The sequence below is a fragment of the Pocillopora damicornis genome, chromosome 6 (genome assembly GCF_964200805.1).
Source record: "Pocillopora damicornis chromosome 6, jaPocDami1.2, whole genome shotgun sequence".
Taxonomy (NCBI): domain Eukaryota; kingdom Metazoa; phylum Cnidaria; class Anthozoa; order Scleractinia; family Pocilloporidae; genus Pocillopora; species Pocillopora damicornis.
The window spans coordinates 13,305,798-13,331,707 of record NC_142675.1 but is presented as its reverse complement, the minus strand read 5'-3'; the positions used below and the strand labels follow the sequence as shown (position 1 = coordinate 13,331,707).

The 25,910-nt window shown below is 39.7% G+C and overlaps 1 protein-coding gene and 1 long non-coding RNA gene across 2 annotated transcripts; both read right to left on the bottom strand.

Annotated features, from left to right (window-relative positions):
• Positions 1 to 7,154: 7,154 nt before the first annotated feature.
• LOC149044066 (uncharacterized) lies at positions 7,155 to 16,268 on the bottom strand. The gene is made up of 3 exons (XR_016187379.1): positions 15,979 to 16,268; positions 8,065 to 8,271; positions 7,155 to 7,451 (listed from the first exon to the last, which is right to left on the bottom strand). It is a non-coding gene; the product is annotated as an uncharacterized LOC149044066 (long non-coding RNA).
• A 6,014-nt stretch (positions 16,269 to 22,282) lies between these two features.
• LOC149044065 (uncharacterized) lies at positions 22,283 to 24,546 on the bottom strand. Its single transcript, XM_089210830.1, has 3 exons — positions 24,512 to 24,546; positions 24,011 to 24,155; positions 22,283 to 23,088 (listed from the first exon to the last, which is right to left on the bottom strand). The coding sequence occupies exons 1-3, from the start codon at positions 24,544 to 24,546 to the stop codon at positions 22,339 to 22,341; spliced, it is 930 nt and encodes a 309-aa protein (XP_089066956.1). The 3' UTR covers positions 22,283 to 22,338.
• Between the last annotated feature and the right edge of the window lie 1,364 nt (positions 24,547 to 25,910).

Sequence of the window (25,910 nt, the reverse complement as noted above, 5' to 3'; positions counted from 1 at the left end):
CTTTGAAAAGGATGTAGTAAGTCTCCAACGCAATAAACATCGTGCGTTGTAGATCTCATAATTTTGATCTACTGTAAGTGAACACAGATCCTTAATTCTCACACCACATCTATCTCCGGAAAAGTGACAGGCACAGTCAATAGGTTGAATATACTTGAAAAACTAGAGAGGGTAAAGGACCGTGCACTTAGGTATGACATGTATTTATAGCAAAGACCCTTCATTAAGAAAGAATGCTCAATTTGATTGGTTTACAAAACACATTAAAGGGTCGTCTCACCCAATATATGTTAATTACGATAGACAGATTTTTTCAAAAGAAGACACCCACCACTACAGCTAATTCATTTCAAGTAAAGAACACGCATCGTAATTAAAGGGGCACAAATATGCTTTGATACCTAAAGTAAGATGTACAAAACATGGTACTTCAACCCGACCTTTTCCAGTTCCTGAAAATTCAAGGGATTCTCAGAACACGTCGCACTCGAGCAGGCAAGGCCATGAAGCAATCGTATGGTTTCCACAAAATCACAGAAATTAGTTCTGTATGGAATGTTCGTAAACCTTCAAGTGTGAAATTATCTGTTGGACCTAATTTAAATAACTTGGTAACGATTAAACGACACCCGTTGAATTCTTCATCTGCAAATTCGCTAAACTTCTGCCTTCTAAATGCAAGATCCATCATCAATAAAACGCTACAAATTAAAGACTTTGTGGTTGACAAAAACATCGACATTCTTGCTTTAACTGAAACCTGGCTTAAACCCGATGACTGCTCTGACTACACCGTTCGTGATATCAGTCCCACCGGATATGCTTTTGTTCACATACCAAGACCTAATGGAAATGGTGGAGGTGTTGGCCTACTCTACAGGAAAAATCTGAAAATGGAGCAAATTAAATCGGATCCGTTTAAATCTTTTGAATTTAAAGAAGTACTGCTTCACTGGTCCTCATCTATCATACGTATTATTGTTATTTACCGCCCTCCAATTTCTGTCAAGAATGGTCTTACACATGCTGCTTTTTTTGATGATTTTTCTTCACTGCTGGAAAGGCTAGTATCTTCTACCGGCCGTCTTCTTCTAGCCGGTGATTTCAATTTTCATGTCAACGATTCATCTGACAACACTGCCAATAAGTTTCTCGACCTTTTAAGCTGTTTCAATCTGGAAGTCTGTAATGTCCACACCCCGACGCACAAAAACAACAACGCCCTTGACCTCATTATCACAAGATCTGGCGAAGAAACTGTCTTAAATTTATCCATCAATGACCCGGTTATCTCTGATCACTTTGCTGTTCTTTGCACCTTGGCTATCAAGAGACCACCTAAAGCTAAGCTCACCATCTCATCACGTAAACTGCGTACCATTGATCCAGACAACCTACGGCGTGATATTCGTTCCTCCGCCTTATATAACTCACCATCTCAGGAAATTACGGAACTCTGTGACCAGTATGAATCGGTTTTACTTTCCATTTTAGACAAACATGCACCTTTGTGCACGAGAATCATCAATCTGCGACCTAATGCTCCCTGGTACAGCGAGGAAATCAGAAAACAGAAAACAACCTGCCGCAAGTTTGAAAGGCGCTGGCGACGCTCCAAACTTGAATCAGACTATCGACTTTATGCTAATCAGCGCACTATTATTCAGAACACCATTTTTAAGTCGAAAATGGATTACTACTCTAATCGTATTTCAGAGGCTGGCAACGACAACAAAGCCCTATTTCGATTAATCGACCGTCTCCTCCACAGGAAAGCAGAGAAAAGTTATCCAACCAGCACAGCAGCTGAAGATCTCGCTAATACATTTGTTACCTTCTTCGAAGATAAAATAACCCGTATTAGAAGTATACCTACTCCTTCTGAAATTCCGGATTACTTTTCCTCACTGGATATTTCCACCACTAATTGTGAGCTTAGCAACTTCTCACCTACTTCAAATCTTAAACTATAGAAGATTGCCCGCTCTGTTGTGCAGAAATCCTGCTGTCTGGATCCTTTACCAGCCACGTTACTTAAAGAACATCTGGACCTGCTCCTACCATCTATTTGTAGTATTGTAAACCTGTCACTGGTATCTAGTTTTCTACCTTCGTCCCTTAAAAACGCTGTTGTAACCCCTCTTCTCAAGAAACCGAACCTGGACCACGAAGTTCTTGGTAATTTTAGGCCTATTTCGAACCTTAAGGTTATCTCGAAAGTCATTAAGAAGGTTGTAGCAGTGCGTCTTCAAGCTTATCTTGACTTCTACCAACTCACAGAGCCGCTACAATCTGCCTACAAATCATTCCACAGCTGCGAAACCGCCCTTCTCCGTGTTCAAAATGACATTTTGCTTGCTATCGATAATCGCCACTGTGTCATGCTCCTGTTACTAGATCTCTCCGCTGCATTTGACACTGTTGACCATGTAATACTGCTCAAAAGATTGAATTCTAAATTCTCAATACGTGGCACTGCACTTGACTGGTTCCGCTCCTACCTTACTAAACGCACACAAGTCGTCCTAATCGATGGAAGGAAATCGCAATCTCGTGAGCTCAAGTGTGGAGTACCTCAAGGCTCCGTTCTTGGGCCGATCCTCTACCTACTTTACACTGCTCCTCTTGCCGACATTTTACGTTTTCACGACATGCAATTTCATTTCTACGCCGATGATACTCAGTTGTACATTTCTTTTTCCGTTAACGATGATCTGGAATTAACCAGTAGCATTGCTAAAATCGAGAATTGCTTATCTGATCTAGATAAGTGGATGGCCTTAAATAAGCTGAAGCTAAACAAAGACAAAACTGAACTTCTCTACCTTTACTCAAAGCACAACCCTCAACAGTCTATACCTCCACTTCGTTTTGGTTCTGATATAATACAGCCGTCTTCATCTTCCAGAAATATCGGCGTCGTTTTCGATAGTACTATGTCAATGCTCCCTCATGTCAAATCTGTCTGTAAATCTGCCTTCTATCATCTTCGGAACATTTCCCGTATAAGGAAATTACTATCCATTAAGACCACTGAGACTCTAGTCCACGCCTTTGTAACCTCCAAGTTGGATCACTGTAACTCTCTTTTATACGGTGTCCCCAAATACACTATCCAAAAGCTCCAATCAGTGCAGAATGCGGCGGCTCGACTTGCTACCAGCTCTCGTAAATTCGACCGCATCACCCCTGTTTTGTTCGACCTACACTGACTTCCAATTTCTGAGCGAATTAAATTCAAAATAATTCTGCTCACCCATAAAGCTCTTCACCAGCAGTCTCCTGTCTACATTCAAGACCTAATACGCCGTTATTCAACTTCAAGAACGCTCCGTTCGTCTTCAACATTGCGTCTGACTCCTGTCAACTTTAATCTCAAGTCCTATGGCTATAGAGCTTTTGCTGTTTCGGCTCCTGAACTGTGGAATAAACTACCTGATGACATTCGTTCTTGTGACAATTTAAATATTTTTAAACGAAAACTTAAGACTCATCTTTTTAAAAATTACTTTAATGTATGATCTCTTTTATTATCCATGTCAAACGCCTATATCTTAGACATCAGTTAACTTAAGACTTACTTTTAATATTATTTTAACGTGTGATATTTTAATATTTTTGTAAAGCGCTTAGAACAGGACTGGATAAGCGCTATATTAGTAGTTTTATTATTATTACTATTGTTATTATGGTCTAAGGTCTCTTCGTTACTTCGCCGCTGTAAGGACTTGGAATTCGCTGCCGGAGACGATACGCGCTATGGCCGGCACAAGAGAAATTTAAAACTGGATTCCAGACACGCAATTTACATCTAAATTATGAGGTAATCACATTACTTATTAGAGTTTTATATCTTTTATCGTGGAATAAACCCTCCCCCCCGGGGGGCAATGAATTATCGGCCAAGTATCAGTGAAGTATCGGTGAAGTGTCGGTCATGTATCGGTGAAGTGTCGGTCAAGTATCGGTGAAGTGTCAGTCAAGTATCTATATATATAACAACTTTATTTAAATAATAACATATAACATATTATTATTAAAAAAGGGTTATAGAAGGGAGGAACTTAATCCTCACCGGTGAAGTATCGGTCATGTATCGTTCAAGTATCGGTCATGTATCGTTCAAGTATCGGTCATGTATCGGTCAAGTATCGGTCGTGAATCGGTCAAGTATCGGTCAAGTGTCGGTCAAGTATCGGTCAAGTGTCGGTCAAGTATCGGTCAAGTGTCGGTCAAGTATCGGTCAAGTGTCGGTCAAGTATCGGTCAAGTGTCGGTCATGTATCGGTCATGTATCGGTCAAGTATCGGTCAAGTATCGGTCATGTATCGGTCAAGTATCGGTCAAGTATCGGTCAAGTATCGGTCAAGTAACGGTCAAGTATCGGTCATGTATCGGTCAAGTATCGGTCATGTATCGGTCAAGTATCGGTCATGTATCGGTCAAGTACCGGTCATGTATCGGTCATGTATCGGTCGAGTATCGATGGTTTAAGACTATATCGGTCGACACATTTATCGGTCGACAATCGGTCGACTATCGGTCGACTGTCGCCCGATATGTCGACCGAGTCCACCTATAGTACACATGATCCCGCATTTTAAGTAAATGATCTTGAGTAAGTAAGACACCTCAAATGAGGAAAGCCCCTCCAGAAAGTAAAGCACGTAAAGTAAAGCATCTCAAGAGTAAGTAAGCCACCTGAAATAAAGTACCTCAAGTACTTTGAGCATGTGGAGCAAGCAGAGCACCTAAAGTCAGTAAAGCACCACAAGGAAGTAAAGAATCTCAAATGAGTGAAGCACATCAAGTGACAAAAAAATCTCAATTAGTAAAGCATCAGAAACAAAAACCATCTCAAGTAAGTTAAGCAGCTGAAACAACAAAAGCACCTCAAGCGTGTAAGCGCCTTAAGTAGGTAGAGGGCCACAGGTAATAAGCGAACCTGAAGTAAACGATTGCAAGAAAGTAAAGCTCAACAGGTAAGGAAAGCGCCTGAAGAAAGTAAGGCATCTGAAGAAAAGTATCTCAACTACTTTAAGCATGTGAAGCAAGCAGAACACGTAAAGTCAGTAAAACACCAGAAAGAAGTAAAGAATCACAAATCAGTGAAGCGCATCAAGTAACAAAAGAATCTCAAGTACCGGTATGTAAAGCATCTGAAACAAAAAACCATCTCAAGTTAATAAAGCATCTTGAGTAGAAAAAGGAGATCAATTGAGTAAGGCATGGCAAGGGAGAAAAGCACATTAAGTGCATAAAGTACCTGAATGAAGTGAAGCAACTAAAGTTAGTGAGAGACGTCAACAAAGAAAACCGCCTCAGGTAAGGAAAGCACCTGAAATAAGAAAAGTGCCTCAAGTAAGTAAACCATCTCAAGAGGGTAGAGCACCTTAAGTAAGAAGAGCATCTCAAGTAAATTAAGCAACAAAAGCACCTCAAGTGTGTAAGCACCTATAGAAGATAAAGGGCTACAGGTAACTAACGAACCTGAAATAAAGGATTGCAAGAAAGTGAAGCAGGACACGTAAGGAAAGCGCCTATGGAAAGTAAGGCACCTGAAGTAAAGTACCTCAACCACTTTAAGTACGAGGAGCAAGCAGTCAGCACCTTAACTTAGTAAAGCACTAGAAGGAATAAGCTAAGAATCTGAAATGAGTAAAGCACATCAAGTAACAAAAGAGTCTCAAGTACTGGTAAGAAAAGCATTTGAAAAAACCATCTCAAGCTAGTAAAGCATCTTAAGCAAAGAAACTGAAGTAAGGAAAGCATCTCAAGTAAGTAAAGCACCTCAAGTAGAAAAAGGAGATCAATTGAGGAAGGTGCAGAAGGGAAGAAAAGCATGTTAAGTAAATAAAGCACCTGAAAGTACAGCACCTTGAGTTAGTGAAAGACGTGAAGGAAGGAAACCACCTCAAGTAGGGAAAACACTTCAAATAAGTAAAGTACCTTAACTAAGTAAACTGTCTCAAGTAATTAAAGGGCCCCAAGTAGGGAAAGCAGATCAACTAAGTCCCCTACACTGTAATACACCATTCTGCAATCATCTTGTCAATATGGCATTCAGCCGTGAAGTATATGCCCTTTGAGCAAGCAGTTTAATCCTCTCTAAGAGAACTGGGCACAGAGGAAAATGACGAAGGGGAAATGGGGTAGCAGCAAACTGTAGAAGCTATTGGTTTACATCATAGAGACGACCCCCTGCTTCTTCCTGATCCAACAGCTGATGATTGTACAGGTTACTGTGCACTTGAGCGGAGATGACTACAAAACAAAGAAAAACAGAAATGTTTTCAAACTCTTGCTGTTTTTTTTTTCACAAAAGTGCCCATTTTGTCTCCCCTAATATACAACATAGCTTAGACACCTTTTCCAACCTTTCCTTGATTTACTTAAAAGCGGAAACGTGCCAAACAAGTTTCTTTTGATACTGCTTTGATGTTTTCATGTTTGACAAAATTATCATGTGACCCTTCGAAATGTGCTTTGGTTATTATGTAAAGTGGAAAAAAAATTATTTAACATCTATTCTATCTACTAGTCCCAAAATAACTTTAGGAACTGAGAGTAAAAATTTATCCTTGATGCGCTATATTGTGCAACTTTTTCAGACTATTACTTGACCCTGTGTTTACTGAAAACACATGCATATGAATCAAATATCGACATCCTTCCTAAAGATCAAGAGAAAAAGTGAAGCAATGATATAATTTGACCCTTGAAAATATCACAAGATTTGAATTAATCCAGCTTTTTTCTTTTTTACAGGATTCAGTTTGCTTAGTCAAGCTATTTTTAGTTACTTTTTTGATACATAGAAAAAAACAAACAACAAACTTATAGAAAAGATTCAGATTTTGCAATTTTTGAGCTTGTGACATTTTAAGGTTTAAATTTTTTCATTGCTCACTAAAAAGAGAGATAAAGTAAAAGGGATATCTTTTTTAGTCTATAAGAAATCTTAGCCTGTCTAATTTTTTAGACAGGCTAAGATTGTAGTTATCAAAATGATCTTTACCTTGCAATTGGAGTTAAATACCAAGGATGATAGTCATGAGTTATTGGACAAGGTTCAGCTTTCAGAAGTGGTTATTCATTACATAACCATATATCACACACACTGGAGGTACTTGACTTCCATCTCCTTGTACCATAGTACACTCATGGTGGCCTTGAAGTAAATGAAGTCAGCAGCTCAACCTCTCATTTCTTCAATAAGCTGCTCCTACTGAAATCTTCAAGCAAAGACTTGGTACTATTCCTTGTTACGTGTAAGATGTATAGGCCAGCAGTTCTGGGTTGTTGTACACTTAGCCTTCTGTACCGTGCTTTGATACTTCAAGTAGGTAGCAACATGATAGGTTTTCTTATCATAGCTAGAATGCTTGTCTCCAATGCATCCCATGGCATATATACTTCATATTTTGATTCAGTATTTGCATGTTCTGTAAACTAAATATAAAACAGAATGTTACTTTCTTAATATTGGTAAATATTATCATTTTGAATGAATTAAACTCTGTTGAATTTTTCTAAGCATGTTAAATTGGACAAAACATAGTTAAACAACAGTAATTGGTGGATTATTCCAAAACATTATCTCAGAAGTAAGGAAGGGTTAAACTTTCTACTAAGGTGCAACTACGGCACAAACTACTTTAATGATATCCCGTTCTTCTATAAGAAGATACTAGAATTCTTCAACGAATTAAAAACTCTTTACTCGTATGATCAAAACCAGCACTTGATATTGTTTATTTGTATTGCTAGCATGAGTAACCTACCTTGTAAGTATCGTAAGTATTGTTCTGTAAGTAGAGTAGCGTCGTGAGTCTGGCATTGTAAGTAATGTTTTGTAGAAATTGAGTTTTGTAATAAAAGCAAAGGTTTCAAAAAATATATATATATATAGTATTTATAGTTTGTCTTATTGTGTGCTCACTTCCACAAATAATTGCAACATTTCGCCCACACACTCAGAGCAAGAAAAATACCTCTTTCAACTCACTTGTCCCTACTTTGATACGTGGATTATTCATTTTACATGTATGGACCAGAAGCTTACCTGTCCAAAGTAAGAAGATCATGAAGCTTCATATCTCCCCAGGTATATCTCAACATCTTGTTCAGAAAGCTTCTTGACTTGGCCCTGGGTGAGAGGCACACCAATCATTTCCTTTGCTTTTCCACTTGCAATGAGAATGGCAAGTTGCTCTTTATGTTCTGCCGCTTCACAGGCTCGTGAAAGGCTCAAGTCATTGGCTGGTTAAACCTTGAGAATGTTTAGAAAATTATTAACAGGGTCTTTTTCATTAATATCCATTTTCTATGTTAAATTTCCAAATTTTTACTGAATACATGGCGAGGTGAGAATATGAGATGTGAACATTTTTCTCTCTTTAGATGCCGGTTGTGGAATGGGTTGACCAGTAGCCGTTGGAATGACGTTCTTAAGGTTGTGAGACATTAGACACTGGGCTGGTGAATACTGCTATCTCTGTTAGGGAGGTTTCCCCATGCCAAAAGAGTCAAAAGTCAAGCCAGGTACTGGTCCTCAAAATGAGATTTCTTAAGACTTGTATATGACTGTAATGGCTGTCCTAGCTGATGTGTTTCTGGATCATGTGTACTATAGGTGGACTCGGTCGACATATCGGGCGACAGTCGACCGATATATCGGTCGACTATCGGTCGACTATCGGTCGACTATCGGTCGACAATCGACCGACTATCGGTCGACTGTCGACCGACTATCGGTCGATAGTCGACCGATAGTCGACCGATAGTCGACCGATAAATGTGTCGACCGATATAGTCTTAAACCATCGATACTCGACCGATACATGACCGATACTTGACCGATACATGACCGATACTTGACCGATACATGACCGATACTTGACCGATACATGACCGATACTTGACCGATACTTGACCGATACTTGACCGATACTTGACCGACACTTGACCGATACTTGACCGATACTTGACCGATACATGACCGATACTTGACCGATACTTGACCGACACTTGACCGATACTTGACCGATACTTGACCGATACTTGACCGATACTTGACCGATACTTGACCGATACTTGACCGATACTTGACCGATTCACGACCGATACTTGACCGATACATGACCGATACTTGACCGATACATGACCGATACTTCACCGGTACTTCACCGATACTTGACCGACACTTCACCGATACTTGACCGACACTTCACCGATACTTCACTGATACTTGGCCGATAATTCATTGCCCCCGGGGGGGAGGGTTTATTCAACGATAAAAGATATAAAACTCTAATAAGTAATATGATTACCTCATAATTTAGATGTAAATTGCGTGTCTGGAATCCAGTTTTAAATTTCTCTTGCGCCGACCATAGCGCGTATCGTCTCCGGCAGCGAATTCCAAGTCCTTACAGCGGTGAAGTAACGAAGAGACCTTAGACCATGTTTTGTACATCTTACTTTAGGTATCAAAGCATATTTGTGCCCCTTTAATGACGATGCGTGTTCTTTACTTAAAATGAATTAGCTGTAGTGGTGGGTGTCTTCTTTTGAAAACATCTGTCTATCGTAATTAACATATCTTGGGTGAGACGACCCTTTAATGTGTTTTGTAAACCAATCATATTGAGCATTCTTTCTTAATGAAGGGTCTTTGCTATAAATACATGTCATACCTAAGTGCACGGTCCTTTACCCTCTCTAGTTTTTCAAGTATATTCAACCTATTGACTTTGCCTGTTACTTTTCCGGAGATAGATGTGGTGTGAGAATTAAGGATCTGTGTTCACTTACAGTAGATCAAAATTATGAGATCTACAACGCACGATGTTTATGCGTTGGAGACTTACTACACCCTTTTCAAAGTTTAGGTTATATTTGGTTTTATTATCTGAGCTTTGGAAGCTTATTTCATTGGACAATGAATGGCATTTTAACTTGTTTTTCCACCGCCGCTGTCATTATTCTTTAAAAAAAAGTGTCACCGTCAGTCGATAAAGAGCACACAATTCGACTATTTAAAGGGTTAAAAACCTCCAGTTTGAGACATGACGGCAAACGGGACGTCGGTAGAGTGAACTCGCAATACTTCCAGCCGCACTCATAAAGTTTTGATTTCTATTTCATTCTATATCAAGCTCGTGTTTTTAGTAAACGTCAAAACAATTCTAACACTGTTTGTTCCCATTGGACCGCAAGTAAGGAAATTTCATTTTCCGATGATGTAGTCTTCAACGCTGGTGTACTAAATGGTGGTGACGGTTGAAAATATAGATCGTATTAGGTTCCGTAGCTTTGTAAATCCACTTCATAGGGATACAACTGTTTCGAGATATTTGTCCGACAAAATGGAGCAAAACAATGGCTGTGTGCAAGTGTTTTAAAAAAACGTTGGTTAATTTCCTTACTGTCCTCCGTAATACAAGATGTATATTGGTAACTGCAGTTTGTCATCAAAAAAAAATTACATTTCAAAACTCAAATGGGAAATGGTTTTTGATCGCATGCATTTTAGCGAAAGCTTAATTGACTTTCTTTCCTTTGATTTGTAAAAACAAAGTAAAATACGAGAAATTGGACCTTTCTCGGAAACCTTCGATTTGTTTTTACTGCCCGGTGTATTCATTGGTTCAAATGATGTAGATATAGGATGTGAACCGCGAAGCACCGTAATATAAATTGTAATTTTTTTAAAATAAATGTTTGGGTGCTGGAAGAAGGCAATACTGCCGATACAATAAATCCCCCTGGGTTACTACCATTTTAAAGGAAATTTGGGAGTCCTCACGGGGCAAAGAAAATTTGACCAAGTGGGGATTGAAGCCACGACCTCCGAATTAGATCTACCGACTGAGCTACGAGACCAGCACGGGAGCAGGTCGGGGTAATTTAGGTAGTCAATCGCGATAAATGTGCAAATGATATCATATGTACAAAACGGGGTAGTGTGGGGACATAGTTAGTAGAGGAGACTCTACTAACTATGGTGGGGAGAAATTAGCATTTGAGGGTGTGTTTGCGTGTGCTTCGTGTGAGCCTATTGCTGCATAAAATAGAAATAACATAAATTAATAATAAGAAATACAATGAAAATAAAAGAAATGAGAAATAATGAAATAATTATAAAAAATAGTAAAATAATACATATCTCGTTTCGCCCCAGGAGTCTTTGTGTGGGTAGTTATTTAAAGTTGCCCAACCCCCTACCCACGGGAAAAACTGAAAACTTCAAACATTTTCCACCCCAGGGTCACAAGGGCCGATCTTGTCCCGGGTATTACCTCGGGAGGGTGGTAACCGTAGGAAATCAGCGTTGTTGTTCAGCCTACAGGATTGAATAGTATTTTAATTTATTATTAGTTTTGTTATTGCTATTTTATCCAGTAATAGGCTCACAGGAAGCATTAAGGAAGGTCTCTTCCCAGCCCCCCCACCCCCATCACACACGCAGACACACACCTCAAATGCTAATTTCTCTCCATACCGAGCAGTGAAAAACAAATCGACGATTTCCGTTAAAGGTCCAATTTCTAGTATTTTACTTTGCAGATTTCATGCGTATTACCCACATTTGACCGTATGTTATCTGTGTGTTACTCCATGTATTCGTATATGTTACTTTTATGTTACTCATATGTATCTGTGTGCGCCCGTATGACTCGTAATTACTCGTATGTACTTGTATGTTACTCGTAGTGCTCGTGTGGTGTTTTAGTCACTATCCTTTGAGGATCAATTGAACACATGTAAGCTTATTTGCACCTTATCTCCTTCTCGCGAATGGCTATAGCACGTTTTATTCTCTTCTCTTCCATCCCAGCAAGTCGATCTCACCGTAGTGACTTCAACAGAAAAATAGCGCCATCCGAATTATTCCCAAAATCTTCGGCAAAACCTGTAGCCAGATTAGAGCCAAAATGCCAAAAACTGTGCACATTTTACCTTGAAACAATTAATGTGTCATCAAGAAATGTGCCCATAAAGAGATTCACCTCGATGCCTCGTATACATTGTATTTCATTCAGGTCTTTTTTACAACAGAAAACATATCAACTAAAATACAAACGAACCATTACATCAACCGTATTTCAGTTTATAATACCCACTCATGTCCTGCACCTGCTAGGAAACAGTCTTTCTTAATTTTTTCTATATATTCAACACGTTTTAATGAAATTTGTCTATTTATGTGCCGCGGGATAGGGTACATTTGTCTATGTATGTGCCGCGGGATAGGGTATGGTTTTGGCGGTTATCGTTTTGCCTCTGTTAGCATTGTGTTTCCGTTGTGATCTTTAGATAGGATATGTAAATTGTATCGGCTAAAATTGCAGTGTGTAAATGGCCAGCTAAACAAAAAGCAAATTCCGCTAAAATTGTCAACAAAGCGATTTTATCGAGATTTGTGTTTTGCCGCGCGTGGTTAGCCGTTGTTTGGTTATTGTTTTTCCTTGAATAGGGTGTCATATTTCGTGTTTGGACAATTTTCGTTTGTTTCATCCTTAAAGTGGGACAGGGTTCAAGACTCTTCGAGGCACACACTTATTCAAAATTTACGGGAGTACTCCCCTCCCCCGAAACGGGACAGTTCCTGTGACCTTAGTGCAACATTGGTGCAATTTGGTATTTTTTTTCAATTTTAGACTCAGAAGCATATACGGTAAAAAACCCGCTAATAGGAACCTAATTTTTTCCAAGCAAGGCTAAGAAGGTTATTATAAAAGATGGTGCTTAACTGGAAAATTTGGCTACTCAGGTTCTTTAACAGGTTCTTTAACAGGTTCTTGTTTTCAAATAGATTGCGAGCAGTCTCTTTTGCAGTGAAATCCCACTGGAACGAACGAAGAAAAAGCGGACGTGATCGACGAGCGATGAGGGGCGAGGCCGTGATCTGCGAGCAGCAGGGGCGCCAGTCACAGCGAAAAGAGATCGTTGCTTGGCCGCTCACCGCTCGTCGATCGCGCCCTCTGCTCGCAGTCTAGTTTTCAAAATAAATGAGTTGTTTGTCATTGGAGGGCGTGGCCTATTTTTGGTATTGTATGCATAATACGTTAAAAATCCAAGCATATATTTACCAAGTTTACAAAGCTATCCAAGATAAACAGAACAAAACTCAGCATTAATACATGGAACTGTGTTGTTGCTTTGATTGAATTTCTCAAAAAAAAAGAACCTGTTTCAAAGAGGAGTTTTAATGTACAATTTTTGTCTAACATTTTCAGTTAATCTATTTTTTTCTTAAAATCTAGGTTCTTAAAAAAGGGTTTTTTTTTTACCTGTAATAAATTCAAACATTGCAATAGTCTAGCACACTCGAGTTATTTTACGCGAGGTATTTTGAGCATTTGACGTCATTTTCCCTAATTCTCAACCAGGCTATAATTGGAACGAGATAAAGAAATGGCGACTGCAACTTCTCGGAAATAAAAATACAAATAAAAAAAAGATTTCTGATGGTTGTAATGGATTGATATTTAGCAAGGTATTTTAGACAGTCATATTTTACACGAAATTATAAAAAATGGATATGGATAGTTTGATCGTAGTAGCACTTTAAAAACATTACTTTCCCCCTACACTTCTGGAGGTGGAAGTCTACGAAAAGTTTCCATTTACCCACTTCTTGTGTAGCAATTTATTAAAGCTTTGAATATCTATCATCTTGAGGCCTCCTTTATCGTAATCATTGATCATTTGTGTCCTTTTAAGTTTGTCCCCTTTGCTTTCCCAGAGAAAGTCATATAGCAGGGTATCGATTTCCTTAAGTACACCTTGATGCGTTGGAAGAGGTTAAAACATGTACAATTTGGGATACTGCCAAAGCTTTTATTATCGTGATTTTACCTAGAAGAGTAAGTCTCCTAGCAGACCAGCTGCTTAGGATGTTTTTTACTCTCTCAATTTTCTCTGAAAAAATGGCATCACCAGAACACATCAGAACGCTTTAAAGGTAGTGCAAAATGCGATGGAAAATTTGGAGCTATGCGATGTTTGGAGAATTTTTAATCCAAATGGCAAGAGGATTATCTGGAGGCAAAGACAACTAGATATTCATTGCAGACTTGATTTTGTTTTAGTAAGTCAAACTACAGTACTTACCCGCTTATAAGAATCTGAGTTCTCAGTTCTAAATGTACTCGTAGGGTGTACTCATGTGAATTCTAATTCAAAACCAACATGTACATACTACTGCAAAAAGAAGTCTTTATAAAATCGCTTTGCTTATGAGTTTAACCGCCTAGTTCAGTTTCAAAAGATCATTTACTTTTCGTTTAGCTGGGTAGTTACACACTGCAATTTTAGCTGATACAATTTAGGTGGATCCCATTACCGACATAAACTGGACAGTTAATATCGATAACGTTGTACAAGCAAAATAACGTTAAGGACCTGTTAGAGCTATAAGAGCTAAGGAATAATAATCATTTTAGATATGTTGGATTAAGGGCAGCATTACATCAGGGATAAAGCATAAGCCGGGTAGTTTTAGGAATAATGGAAATACGTTAAGGTACAACATTAGTTACACAAGAGCGACCAACTTTACCATGTATTTTGCCATTAACAAATCGGAACATATATCGAAAAAACCTCGCACTCTTCCTTAGCCTATTTTCTTCTGAGCGATATGGTCGGTAAGTGAACCTATACTTGACCAAAACTTGACCGACACTTGACCGACACTTGACCGATACTTGACCGATACTTGACCGATACTTGACCGATCCTCGACCGATACTTGACTGATACTTGACCGATACTTGACCGATACTTGACCGATACTTGACCGATACTTGACCGATACTTGACCGATACTTGACCGATACTTGACCGATACTTGACCGATACTTGACCGATACTTGACCGATACTTGACCGATACTTGACCGATACTTGACCGATACTTGACCGATACTTGACCGATACTTGACCGATACTTGACCGATACTTGACCGATACTTGACCGATACTTGACCGATACTTGACCGATACTTGACCGATACTTGACCGATACTTGACCGATACTTGACCGATACTTGACCGATACTTGACCGATACTTGACCGATACTTGACCGATACTTGACCGATACTTGACCGATACTTGACCGATACTTGACCGATACTTGACCGATACTTGACCGATACTTGACCGATACTTGACCGATACTTGACCGATACTTGACCGATACTTGACCGATACTTGACCGATACTTCACCGATACTTCACCGATACTTCACCGATACTTCACCGATACTTGACCGATACTTAACCGGCAGTTGATCGCTACATATCGGCCGATGCATCGGCCGACAGTCGGTCGATATATCGGTTGACCATCGGTCGACTATCGGTCGACAATCGGTCAACTATCGGTCGACTATCGACCGATAGTCGGTCGATTGTCGACCGATAGTCGACCGATAGTCGACCGATATATCGGTCGACTGTCGCCCGATATGTCGACCGAGTCCACCTATAGTACACATGATCCGTGTTTCTTAGAGACTTAAGTTCCATGTGGTCACTATAGTGGTCCACAAGTACAAGATAACTATTGCCATTTTGTTGAAACATAGACAGTGTTTACCAATGGCTGAGATAGTATGGCATGTGAGTGTATGGGTTTTTTTCCACTACAAAACGAGCATGTTTACCTAATTGCTACTTGCATTCCTGGCCAACAAAGAGATTTCTGTGCTCTTTGTATACTATTATCTCTACCTTGGTGCGCTTTCTGTATCTTTAATAAGATTTCAGGTCACATCAAGGTGATAATAATAACTTGATGAGATTTGAACAGTACTCCACACTGTACTACCAGTTTTTATTCAACCAGCTGTTAACATTTAATATTTTATCATGTTCTAATTAGTGCTGTCTACTAATGTTATTTACCTGCATTGTTTTGAAAGTGAATTAAATCTTGGAAAAAGCGGAAGAGTTAGATGCACCCACCTCAGTTTCATCTCTGCAATAATTTCATCTTCTTAAACTTTCTGATGTCAAAGTCTTCTGAACTAACAGGTAACTGTGCAAATAAAAAATAAAATGATTATAAAATTATAAAACGTAAACCAAATCCTACAGAAAACTTTTAGCCTCTATCAAGATAAAGGGAAGGCTCATTATTCATAGGGGCCTAGATAGAGTGCCCGCATTTCTAAAAGCCATAATGCAGATTGTTTAACATTTCAGCATTTAAACCAAAATATCTCTGCCAATCCATCGCTGTTTAAATCATCACATATTACCTATCACCTTCGGATGCAACAAATGGAACAGAAGAATAAAGTTACTATTTTTGCCTCTGCTTTTACATGTCTTCTAAAAAATCAAAAACAGCAATTTCACTTGTAGATAGGTCACTACCCTCTTACACTTTGAGATGTAAAATCTCCCTTTAATATTGTTTAACGCAGCATATAATGTTTATAGTGCCAATAATCAATAAGTATTATAGTTTGTCTCACTATGCGCTCACTTTCAAATATAACTGCAACACTTCAACCACATATTGAGAGCAAGAAAAATATCTCTTCAAACTCACTTACCCCCTACTAGGAAAATTGCACAATTTATTCGACTTGTACTGACCACAAGCTTACTTCTCCAAAAAAGAATGACTTTACTACGTAATCTAGTTTTAATTTTTATCTTTCTTCCCTACAAACTTTTGTGACAGTACCAATTTGCTTCTCACTTTTTAACTGCACTTTTTTTTGATACTGCAGTTCATTTTACTTAAATAAATTTAGGGTATCTAGCTATTACCTATTCAAGGGCAAGAGGGTGCCGTTAATCTTATTTTGTGAATGAAAGAAAATGAAAGTGGAATATCTGGGCAGCAAATAAACTGGTTTCAGAGCTATCTTTCTGATAGATATCAACGAGTAGCACTACAAGGCACCTATTCCGACTCGTTACAAGTCTTGTCCGTTGTTCCGCAAGGCTCAATATTGGGCCCTCTGCTTTTCCTTGTCTATACGACATTCCTCAATGTATTAAACATGACTCTAAAGTTGCCATATTTGCAGACGATTCTAAGCTGTTTAAGATAATTGAAAAACCATCGGATAAATTTTCATTTCAACAAGACCTAACGCAGCTCTCAATCTGGAGTGATACCTGGGAAATGTGTCTCAGCATACCCAAATGTAAGGCCTTGAATATCTCTAGGAAGAATACTCCCACAAAACGGGAATACCACCTTAACGGGTGGCATAACTGTCGCCAATACTCTCCAATGGTCTCAACATATAAAGCTGATTTCCTCTAAAGCAAACAGAACGCTTGGCCTTATTCGTAGGGTCTGTAGAGATATCAATGATCCTGACATCAAGAAACTTTTATACTACTCAATTGTTCGACCACAACTAGAGTACGCTTGTGAACTATGGTCACCTTACACGTCAAAGGACAAACTATTGTTAGAAAACGTTCAGCGCAGGGCCACAAAGTTTATCTTGAATTATCCAAGGGATATGTCCTACAGGGATCGGCTGCTTAAACTTTCTCTATTACCACCAGAATATAGAAGGGAAATGAAAGACTTGGTACTTATCTATAACGCTAGAGCAGGCTACATTGATCTGGGTCACCACGACTTTTTCCGTCAAACTGTAGTTCTGCAGAAAACGCGTAATTCGAGTGAATTAAATTCTCAAATAACACACACAAAACAAAATAACTTAAAACATTCGTTTTATTACAGGTCTATCAATCTTTGGAACAAATTACCAAGGGACATTAAAAACGTAGACTCATTTCATACTTTTAAAGGAGGCTTTTAGATTTTTACGATGAAAAAACCGTTTCTTATAATCTTCCAAGTCGTGAGGGTGTAAGTTAATGAACCTATTCTTAAATTGACTTGGTTGTAAATAATATCATATGATAATTATTGCTAGTTTTATTACTACTTTCACGATTATAATTATTACTACTATTTTGTTAATATTTATTGGGGTTGAATATCAATTGAAATACTACTACTACATCAAAACCAATGAAATGAATAAATGATAAGTAGTTGAGTAAATAAGAACCTTATAGAGACCTGGTCTAAACTCAGCCCCCAACCAAATTCAACGGTTGTTGAATTTGATCAGCGCGCCACCTTGAAGTTTTGTCATGACCAAATGTAATCCACCGGAAAGGCCTCCGTCGGCTCTTTCGCCCTCTCCGAGCCTCCAATCTTTTTAAAAAGTTTTTCACTTAATTCATGCGTGAGTTGAAGCAGAGCGCACGACAACCCCAGTTTAATGTGCTCAATAGTATCGCGTATTTCTCATTTACTGCTGCTGTCGTACTCTAGGTATCTTGTTCCAAGTTTTTTAAGTATAATAATGCTCTTCTTTTTCGTACAGAAAAAAATCGATCTCTCCTGAATCAGTTCCAGTTCCAACGAGGAACAGCAGATCGCGTTGTAGTTCATGCTATGAAGCACAAAACGGCTCCTTAACGAGTCACCAAGTGAAATGACAGTTAATGATTGAATAATTGAGATCAACTGCATGAGCTAACTTTCCCGGCCATCGAGCGTAACATAATAGAAAAACAACATTTTGCAGGACTGACTGCGAGGGAGAAAACCTCAATTGACTTTCGTTTTCTTCTGGAGGTGGGCATATACTGACACTGACACTGCAGCACTTGGACAGTTGGTGAAACAATGAATTTAATTAACCAAAGTACTTTTAATATAAATTAATGAAAAATATAAAATTTCGAAATATCCTCTTTTATGCAATCAGGGCTCCATTTCTTTCCTTTATTTACGATTTTGGCTTTAAAGGTTCACTATTACCGGAGTTCCGAGTCTGTGTGCCAACCCAGCCCGTTTTTGCAAATTTACACACGTTCCTGTTTTTAGTGGTAATTTAAGAATCCAAGTCATCTAGTCATTTGGTTAACTTGTATTAGTAAAAATAATGTTCCAAAATAGTAAGAGAGGATGGCAAAGGAACCTAACGATAGACGCCGTGTTAACTTCCATGAGCATCGTCTTACTTGTTTCCCTGTTCCTACTAAACTCAGATCGCATCGAGAAAGCCATTAAGATATGCAGAGAATCTTTGATTTTGCTAGATAACAACGATCAAAAACAGCAGAGACCAATTCATCTCATTACAGCTACTATTTTACAGCGCCATGCATACAGTTCTTTTCAGCGCTTATCGTCGTATCTCTGGCTATGCAAGTGCAGAAAGGTACGGCACGAAACTGCCAGCCATTACATAATGGAAGGGTGAGGGAGCAGGAAATGCATACGTGCGATTACGTGCGTAACCTGGATACCTCATTAGTGTGCGCCAGGAAATAGCGGCAGATGACAATGAAGTGCGCACATTCGAGTGCCGCCAGTACTCGGTTAGGCCTTACACGAGGGCTTCCCGTAGGCTAGTAGATGTAAAGCCGTACAAGGAAACCATTTGCAGCTCGCGTTTTGAACGGGAAATCATATTGGTGAGGTTGTAATTGAAAAGAAATTTTCAGTATTTTTTCAATTTCTAATCAACTTGCAAAGCAAAGCCTGAAAAGAGGTCATCATTAAAGAGAAAGCAAACCACAAGAGATCCAAGAAAGAAGAGGAGGTAAGGTGAGTCTTATCTAGGTTTTCTCTCACGCTAAGGTCCAGAAAAATTCAAACCTTTTTTTACCAGTCGCCTGATACTAGCTTCAGTTTGTAATAAAAATCAAGTCTAGGAAAAAATTTTGACATTCATCGCTTTAAAACCTTCGCGCCGGTTCATCGCTCGAATGACATTTCAAAGTTATTTTCCCTGCCTATTTTATTATCAGCAAAAACTGTTTACAGGCAACAAATACTTTGCTGATGTCTCAATAGAGAGCCCTTTTAGGAATATTTCCTCTAACCCTTAAACCCCTAAGAGCGACTGGCATCTATTTTCTCATCACAATATCACCCCTAAATCCAACAGGGTTAAGGGGCTTAACATGAAGGGAGTAACAATGTTTAGGGGATACTAAGTCATTTTGAACTTTCCAACTATTTTTACAAATGGTCTGAGATGATACTCATTTCATTGTTATTTTGTACAGCTGCATGTTACCATTAGTACTATAGGATAGTGGTAGGACTTTCATTTACAAAATGCCATTTCCTCTTCTCCCTCGTGATCAATGACCTCAATATATTTTCTTTGCCTTCTAGCAAGTTGGTGTTGCTTCCGAAAAAGTTTTAGTTTAGTGTTCTGGTGCTTTAAACGGTCTTCGTGAAAATGAAGGCAAAATAAATGAACTAGAAGCTACAATGTTTGAGCGTGCCTCGGCTCAAAAAAATGCTACAGAAGAGGGTTAAGACAGCACTCTGCAATATTGGCGTTGTAGTTACAGCAATGGAAACCATGACAGCTGTTGACAATGACTATGAAAAGATTGAGGCAGCTATCTTGTGGTAGCTAGGTGTCGACGGTATATTTATGAGACTTAACTCAGTTTTAGACATAAAGCTCACAGAGTCACTTCTAATCACATTAGCTTACGACTCTACATGTATGGCATGAGAAGAGATGAAAACCATTGAACAGAGGTTTTAATTTGATTCACAGCATAATTGATACTTTATGTTATACCTTATAGTGACTGGCCTGGATTTACAAGGGATCCATACCCGTTATGAAGGTGTACTGTTTTGTCAATTTTTTAGCAATTTTTTTAAGGGGTTATGAGAAATGTATAACAGCAAATTAAGGGATAAATTTTTGCTGTAGGAATACCTGTTGAGACTATCCGTCTTTTAAATCCAATGTCCATTCATTCCACATCTTTTTAACAACTCTGAAGAGGCGAGGCCGCATTTCTTTCATACAGGTTCCTCGAGGTTCCTCGAGTGATTTAACAGTAACAAAGAAATCATTGCTTATCATTTTTAGTTTGTAAATAACTGTTGGACTAAAACGTTTTTCTAGTACAGCATAACATTGTTCCGACTGGAAAAAGTTTTTTCAGGCCCGTACGGGTTTTGAACCCATGACCTCTGCGATACCGGTGAAGCGCTCTACCAAACGTTTTTCTGTACAGCATAACATTGTTCCGACCTGAAAAAAGTTTTTTCAGGCCCGTACGGGATTTGAACCCATGACCTCTGCGATACCGGTGTAGCGCTCTACCAATTGAGCTAACAAGCCAACTGGGAGCTGGTCAATGAATTGGGTCCAAATAAACATCCAAGTGAATGAAGATTTTAGATATATGAAAATTCACATATTTGTTCATTCACTTGGATGTTTATTTGGACCCAATTCATTGACCAGCTCCCAGTTGGCTTGTTAGCTCAATTGGTAGAGTTTCAGTAGTGTTTCTTAGCTGCGAGGATCTCTTAATTTCATCTTTCCACCGCAGTGCAAATATGTGAATTTTCATATATCTAAAATCTTCATTCACTTGGATGTTTATCTGGACCCAATTCATTAACCAGCTCCCAGTTGGCTTGTTAGCTCAATTGGTAGAGCGCTGCACCGGTATCGCAGAGGTCATGGGTTCAAATCCCGTACGGGCCTGAAAAAAAATTTTTTTTCAGGTCGTATTAACAACTACTCGTTTCAGTAGTGTTTCTTAGCTGCGAGGATCTCTTAATTTCATCTTTCCACCGCAGTGCAAATATGTGAATTTTCATATATCTAAAATCTTCAGCCTGTATGTATTTACAAATAAAAACTTTCAGTTCAGGTATTTACAAAGGTCTAAAATGTTCAAGCATGTTTGTTTGCTTCAAAGACCTGTAGCTTGATCGCATTGCGAAGTCCATCATTCGTCTTAGCTGCATTAACTGCACAGGCTCAATATCTCTCTGTGATTCCATCCATGACAAGCATTTTTTGAAACATTGCCCTGCCTCTTTTATCCAAACGTGAATCGCCCTGATAAGCTCACTCCTGCTAATCTTGGAAGCGACTCTCCCCAGCTACTCTCTCATCCTCTGGAGTTTGATCCTCATCATCTCCAACATCTTCGTCGTCAAGATCGCCATTAGCAAGCCTGGAGAGCCTATTGTCCTCCTCAGACGTTAGAGTGATGCCACATTCACAGGGAATCCTGAAAACAACGCCATCTTGTTTAGCCAGGTCGATAGCGTCTTTTGGTCGTACTAACTGAGCGTAGTCTCCGACTTGAAAACAGCGCGTACGCCTTGTTGTTGTAGGCAACAGCGAAGCTGTTCCGACAGACTTTTGACATAAGGTAAAACCGCCGTAGCTTTAAACTCGTGGGGGGGGGGGGGGGGGGGGGCGTTCGGCACTGTTGTTTGGTTTTCCGGTCTTGGTAAGTTTCCGCAAGAAAGAAAACGGATAACCGTTAGAAACCAGAACAGATGACAGATGTTTTATTCTCTTCGGAGATGACGGAGGGTTTTGTTACGAGACGTTTGGCGCGCTCGTAAAGGCACTTAACAATACTGCGTTTTACTAATTGAGGGTGGTGTGAATCATACGCTAAGTATTGATCGGTGTGTGTGGGCTTCCTGTATACGCTGGTGGTGAGGCGGCCGTCAGGTTCTCTTAAAACTTCGGTGTCTAAGAAGGTGAGTTTGTTGTCTTTCTCTGTCTCCTTGGTGAATCGGATGGAAGGCTGCTGGTTGTTTAAATGCTGTAAGAAGTCATCTACGTTTTCGCGATTCAGGATGGTAAAGGTATCGTCCACGTGGCGTTTCCAGATCCTAGGCTCGTAAGATGATGTAGTTGTCGCCTGTTCTTCGAAACTCTCCATGTAGAAGTTAGCAATAAGGATACCGTTAACAACTCTTCTGACAGTATCCGCTTGTTCAGTGTCGAGTTGTCTTACGGCTGCTTCTACCTTGGCGATGATCTCTGTGGCAGGAATATTCGCAAGAGTTACGGCGAAGTTCAGTCCTTTCTTCAGTAGGGCTTTCTCGGCATCGCTAAGGAACCTAGAAGATAAATTAACAACCCAGTTAGCTTTGTCAACATACGGTGTGTCAACCGGTGACACGGTCGCCTGTTTTTTCTCGAATGAGTTTTTCAAACTTCTGCTTATGTCTGTCTTTGGTGGTGTTGAAGACTCGTTGAGTGTTGGGCTTAATCTACTCTAGTATCCTGTTGGCGTCGTTTGTCGAGAGAACGGATGTTGTACTCTGTGCTGTGGATTCTGTATCCTTCTTTGCATCTCCCTTGGCCTTCTGTGTCAGTCTCATCCGTTCCCTTAGGAATCTCATGTATGCGAGTTCAGTGACTCTGCGTGCGCCTTTGGTGGGAACTGGCGGTCGAACTCGTAGATCTTTAGGAACAACGCGGTTCTTGGTGTACCTTGTTAGGAAGGTGAGATGGTTGGTGTAGCGTGCGAGCTTGCTCGAGCAACGCTCATGTCGACGAATCAACCTTAGGGCTGTGCGCCCATATATCCGGTTAATTTCGTAGAAAAGGTTGTGGTTATTCATCGTGGTGAATAACAGTAAAAGCTAAGTTTTTCATTTGTCTCATGATGTGGTCACGTGTGATGTAGATTGCGACGTTTCGACTGCATACTGCTAGTCTTCTTCAGGCGATGAGGTCGACTGGTCATGCGTTTTTTGATCGTTGGCATCCTGTCTGTAGGCGAACAGAGAAGCTGGCATATTCCGCCGGCTTTTGATACCATCGCAGTGGCCTACGCTACCTCCACTGACTTTATGTATGTTCTCAGTTCCTCGAAACAAGTCTCCTTCCTTCAAGCTAAAGAGTGAGTGTTCTTTGCTAGAAGATACAAACACTGTTCCACTTTCTGTAACTGCAATTTCTGTTGGGCCGGGAATATTTGAAATTGTTTTAGTCTTCAATCCTCCGCGTACTTGACATACATGAACATTTGACCCATTTCTGTCTCCTACTAATAAGTACTGCTCGTCGCGAGTTCAAGTAAGGCTAACGAAATTAATGGAGTAGAGCTTCCTCCATAACATTGGTAATCTTGAAAATCTTGTTAAGGCAGAGATCTGATACATAAAGTTCAAAGTTATCCTTTGTGGCTGCACATATGGCAAAAGGCGATACCAAATTAGGTACATTTTCTTCTGGAATAAGGGAAGAATGTGCACAGACTCTTTGTGAATTCGTCTCATGGCGAAACCCTCTTCCTCACTTTGGCTTTCCTCGGCGTCTGGCTCTTCTTGGCCAATCCTGGAAGCATGGAAGAAAAGCGATCTCATATTTACCGCCCTAATGGTACCATTCACTTGATCGCAAACGTAAAGCTCCTCCTCCCTCACCGCCACACCAGCAGGGTTCTTAAATCTGGCTTTGCTTCAACTTCCATTAGTGTGCCCCAGCTCACCACTACCGGCGATAAAAGTGACATTCGCAGGGCAGTGCATGTCAATGATGAAAACTGCGTGAAGAAGTCGATCAGTTATAAAAGTTATAAAAAGCCTGCTGTGTTTTGGGGAGAATGTCAATCCTGCCAGATAGCTTAAAAGAGATAGCCCATTCTTCTTCCAGCGCTTAAATTCTAGTTCGGGCACTAATGTAGTGCTCACTTTCTCTCTGTCTCTCTCTCTGTCTCGACATCCATGCGGTCTAGAATTCGAAGTGCTTTCAGGGAAACGCATTTCTTTATGCCCTCATCTTCTCTGCGCAATAACAAGAGAAGCCTTACGTTTACGAGATAACCGTCAATGTCGATTCAATGCCAGAATTCAGCGGAACGCAGACTTGATGTTGTGGGGCAATCGGGAATAGAGACTCGGTGAGGATACTTCCCTCTATCTGCAAGCATAGTATTCATAAAGGTCTTCTGTTTCGGATCAGAGTCAGTGGACCAAACTAATGGCAGAAGTCTTGTGCATACTATGTTTTCTCTCAGACACTGACTACAAGGGCGAAGGAGTGGGTACCAGTCAGTATAACCAGATGTGGAACATAAATTGCGGACCATCTTCTCGCTGAAACAATTATCGCAGTGCGGCTTGTGTCCCCCCACGTGCTTTGGGTTACTGGTGCAGTTTTGACAGTTCCTGGCTTCCGTCTGGCTTCTAATTACAACTATGCTTCCACAGCCATCAGCAAAATATTACTTTTTGATGCTCTCATTATGATTTATGGAAAATGAATACTTATTTTTGATTTTGGTCAATCGCAAATCAGAAGTGCCAGAAAGTTCGGAAGAGTCGAAAATGAAAGGAGTATTTAGTATTAAGTAATAAGGTCGATACCTCGACCCTGGGTGCCAGATAAAAGTAGCGCAGTTTCCGGTGCCAAAGCTTGCCGTGCGCCCAGTTTGCTTGAAAAACCCGCAGGGAAAGCAGGCAAAAGCAAAGCATCCAAGTTATCAACAGTTAGATTATTTTCACAAAAATTTACAAATTCCTCGATTAAAAGCAAAACTAAAGTGTATCTTTTACAAGGTCACATTCCAACTGTTTTTATAACAACCAGTAAGTTAATATTCACAGGACGTCATAGCGGCCATATCATTATTTAGAAATGTTCTGTTCCAAAACAATCAAATAGCGGCCATATTGATGATGTTCCAAGTAAATCCTGTGGGATTTGAACGCCCTCAGCTAATTTTTATATCCTCGAAAACAACACTATTTCCACACCGCATGGGGAAAATGTTAATTGCAAAGTTGCTGCGAAATGTGGTAGTTGAATTTTGAAATATTGGCGATATTCAGGAGCGTGTCTTGAGCTCCTAATTAAATGAAATGGTCCCGGTTTAGACTTCAATCATACCTCAGTCCCTCCGGTACAAAGTCATTGAATTGATACGAGCCCTTCCTTTTGCGCTTTTCTTGAAAAGTTAATTTCCTCCACTTGTGGCACTGTTTTCCGCCATTTTATGGCTATCGACACTCGTTTCAGTTTTCGTGAATTTTCTAGAATAAAGAAGCATAGTCTGGTCTAAAAAACTTTACCATGTTTCTAAGTTCGCTA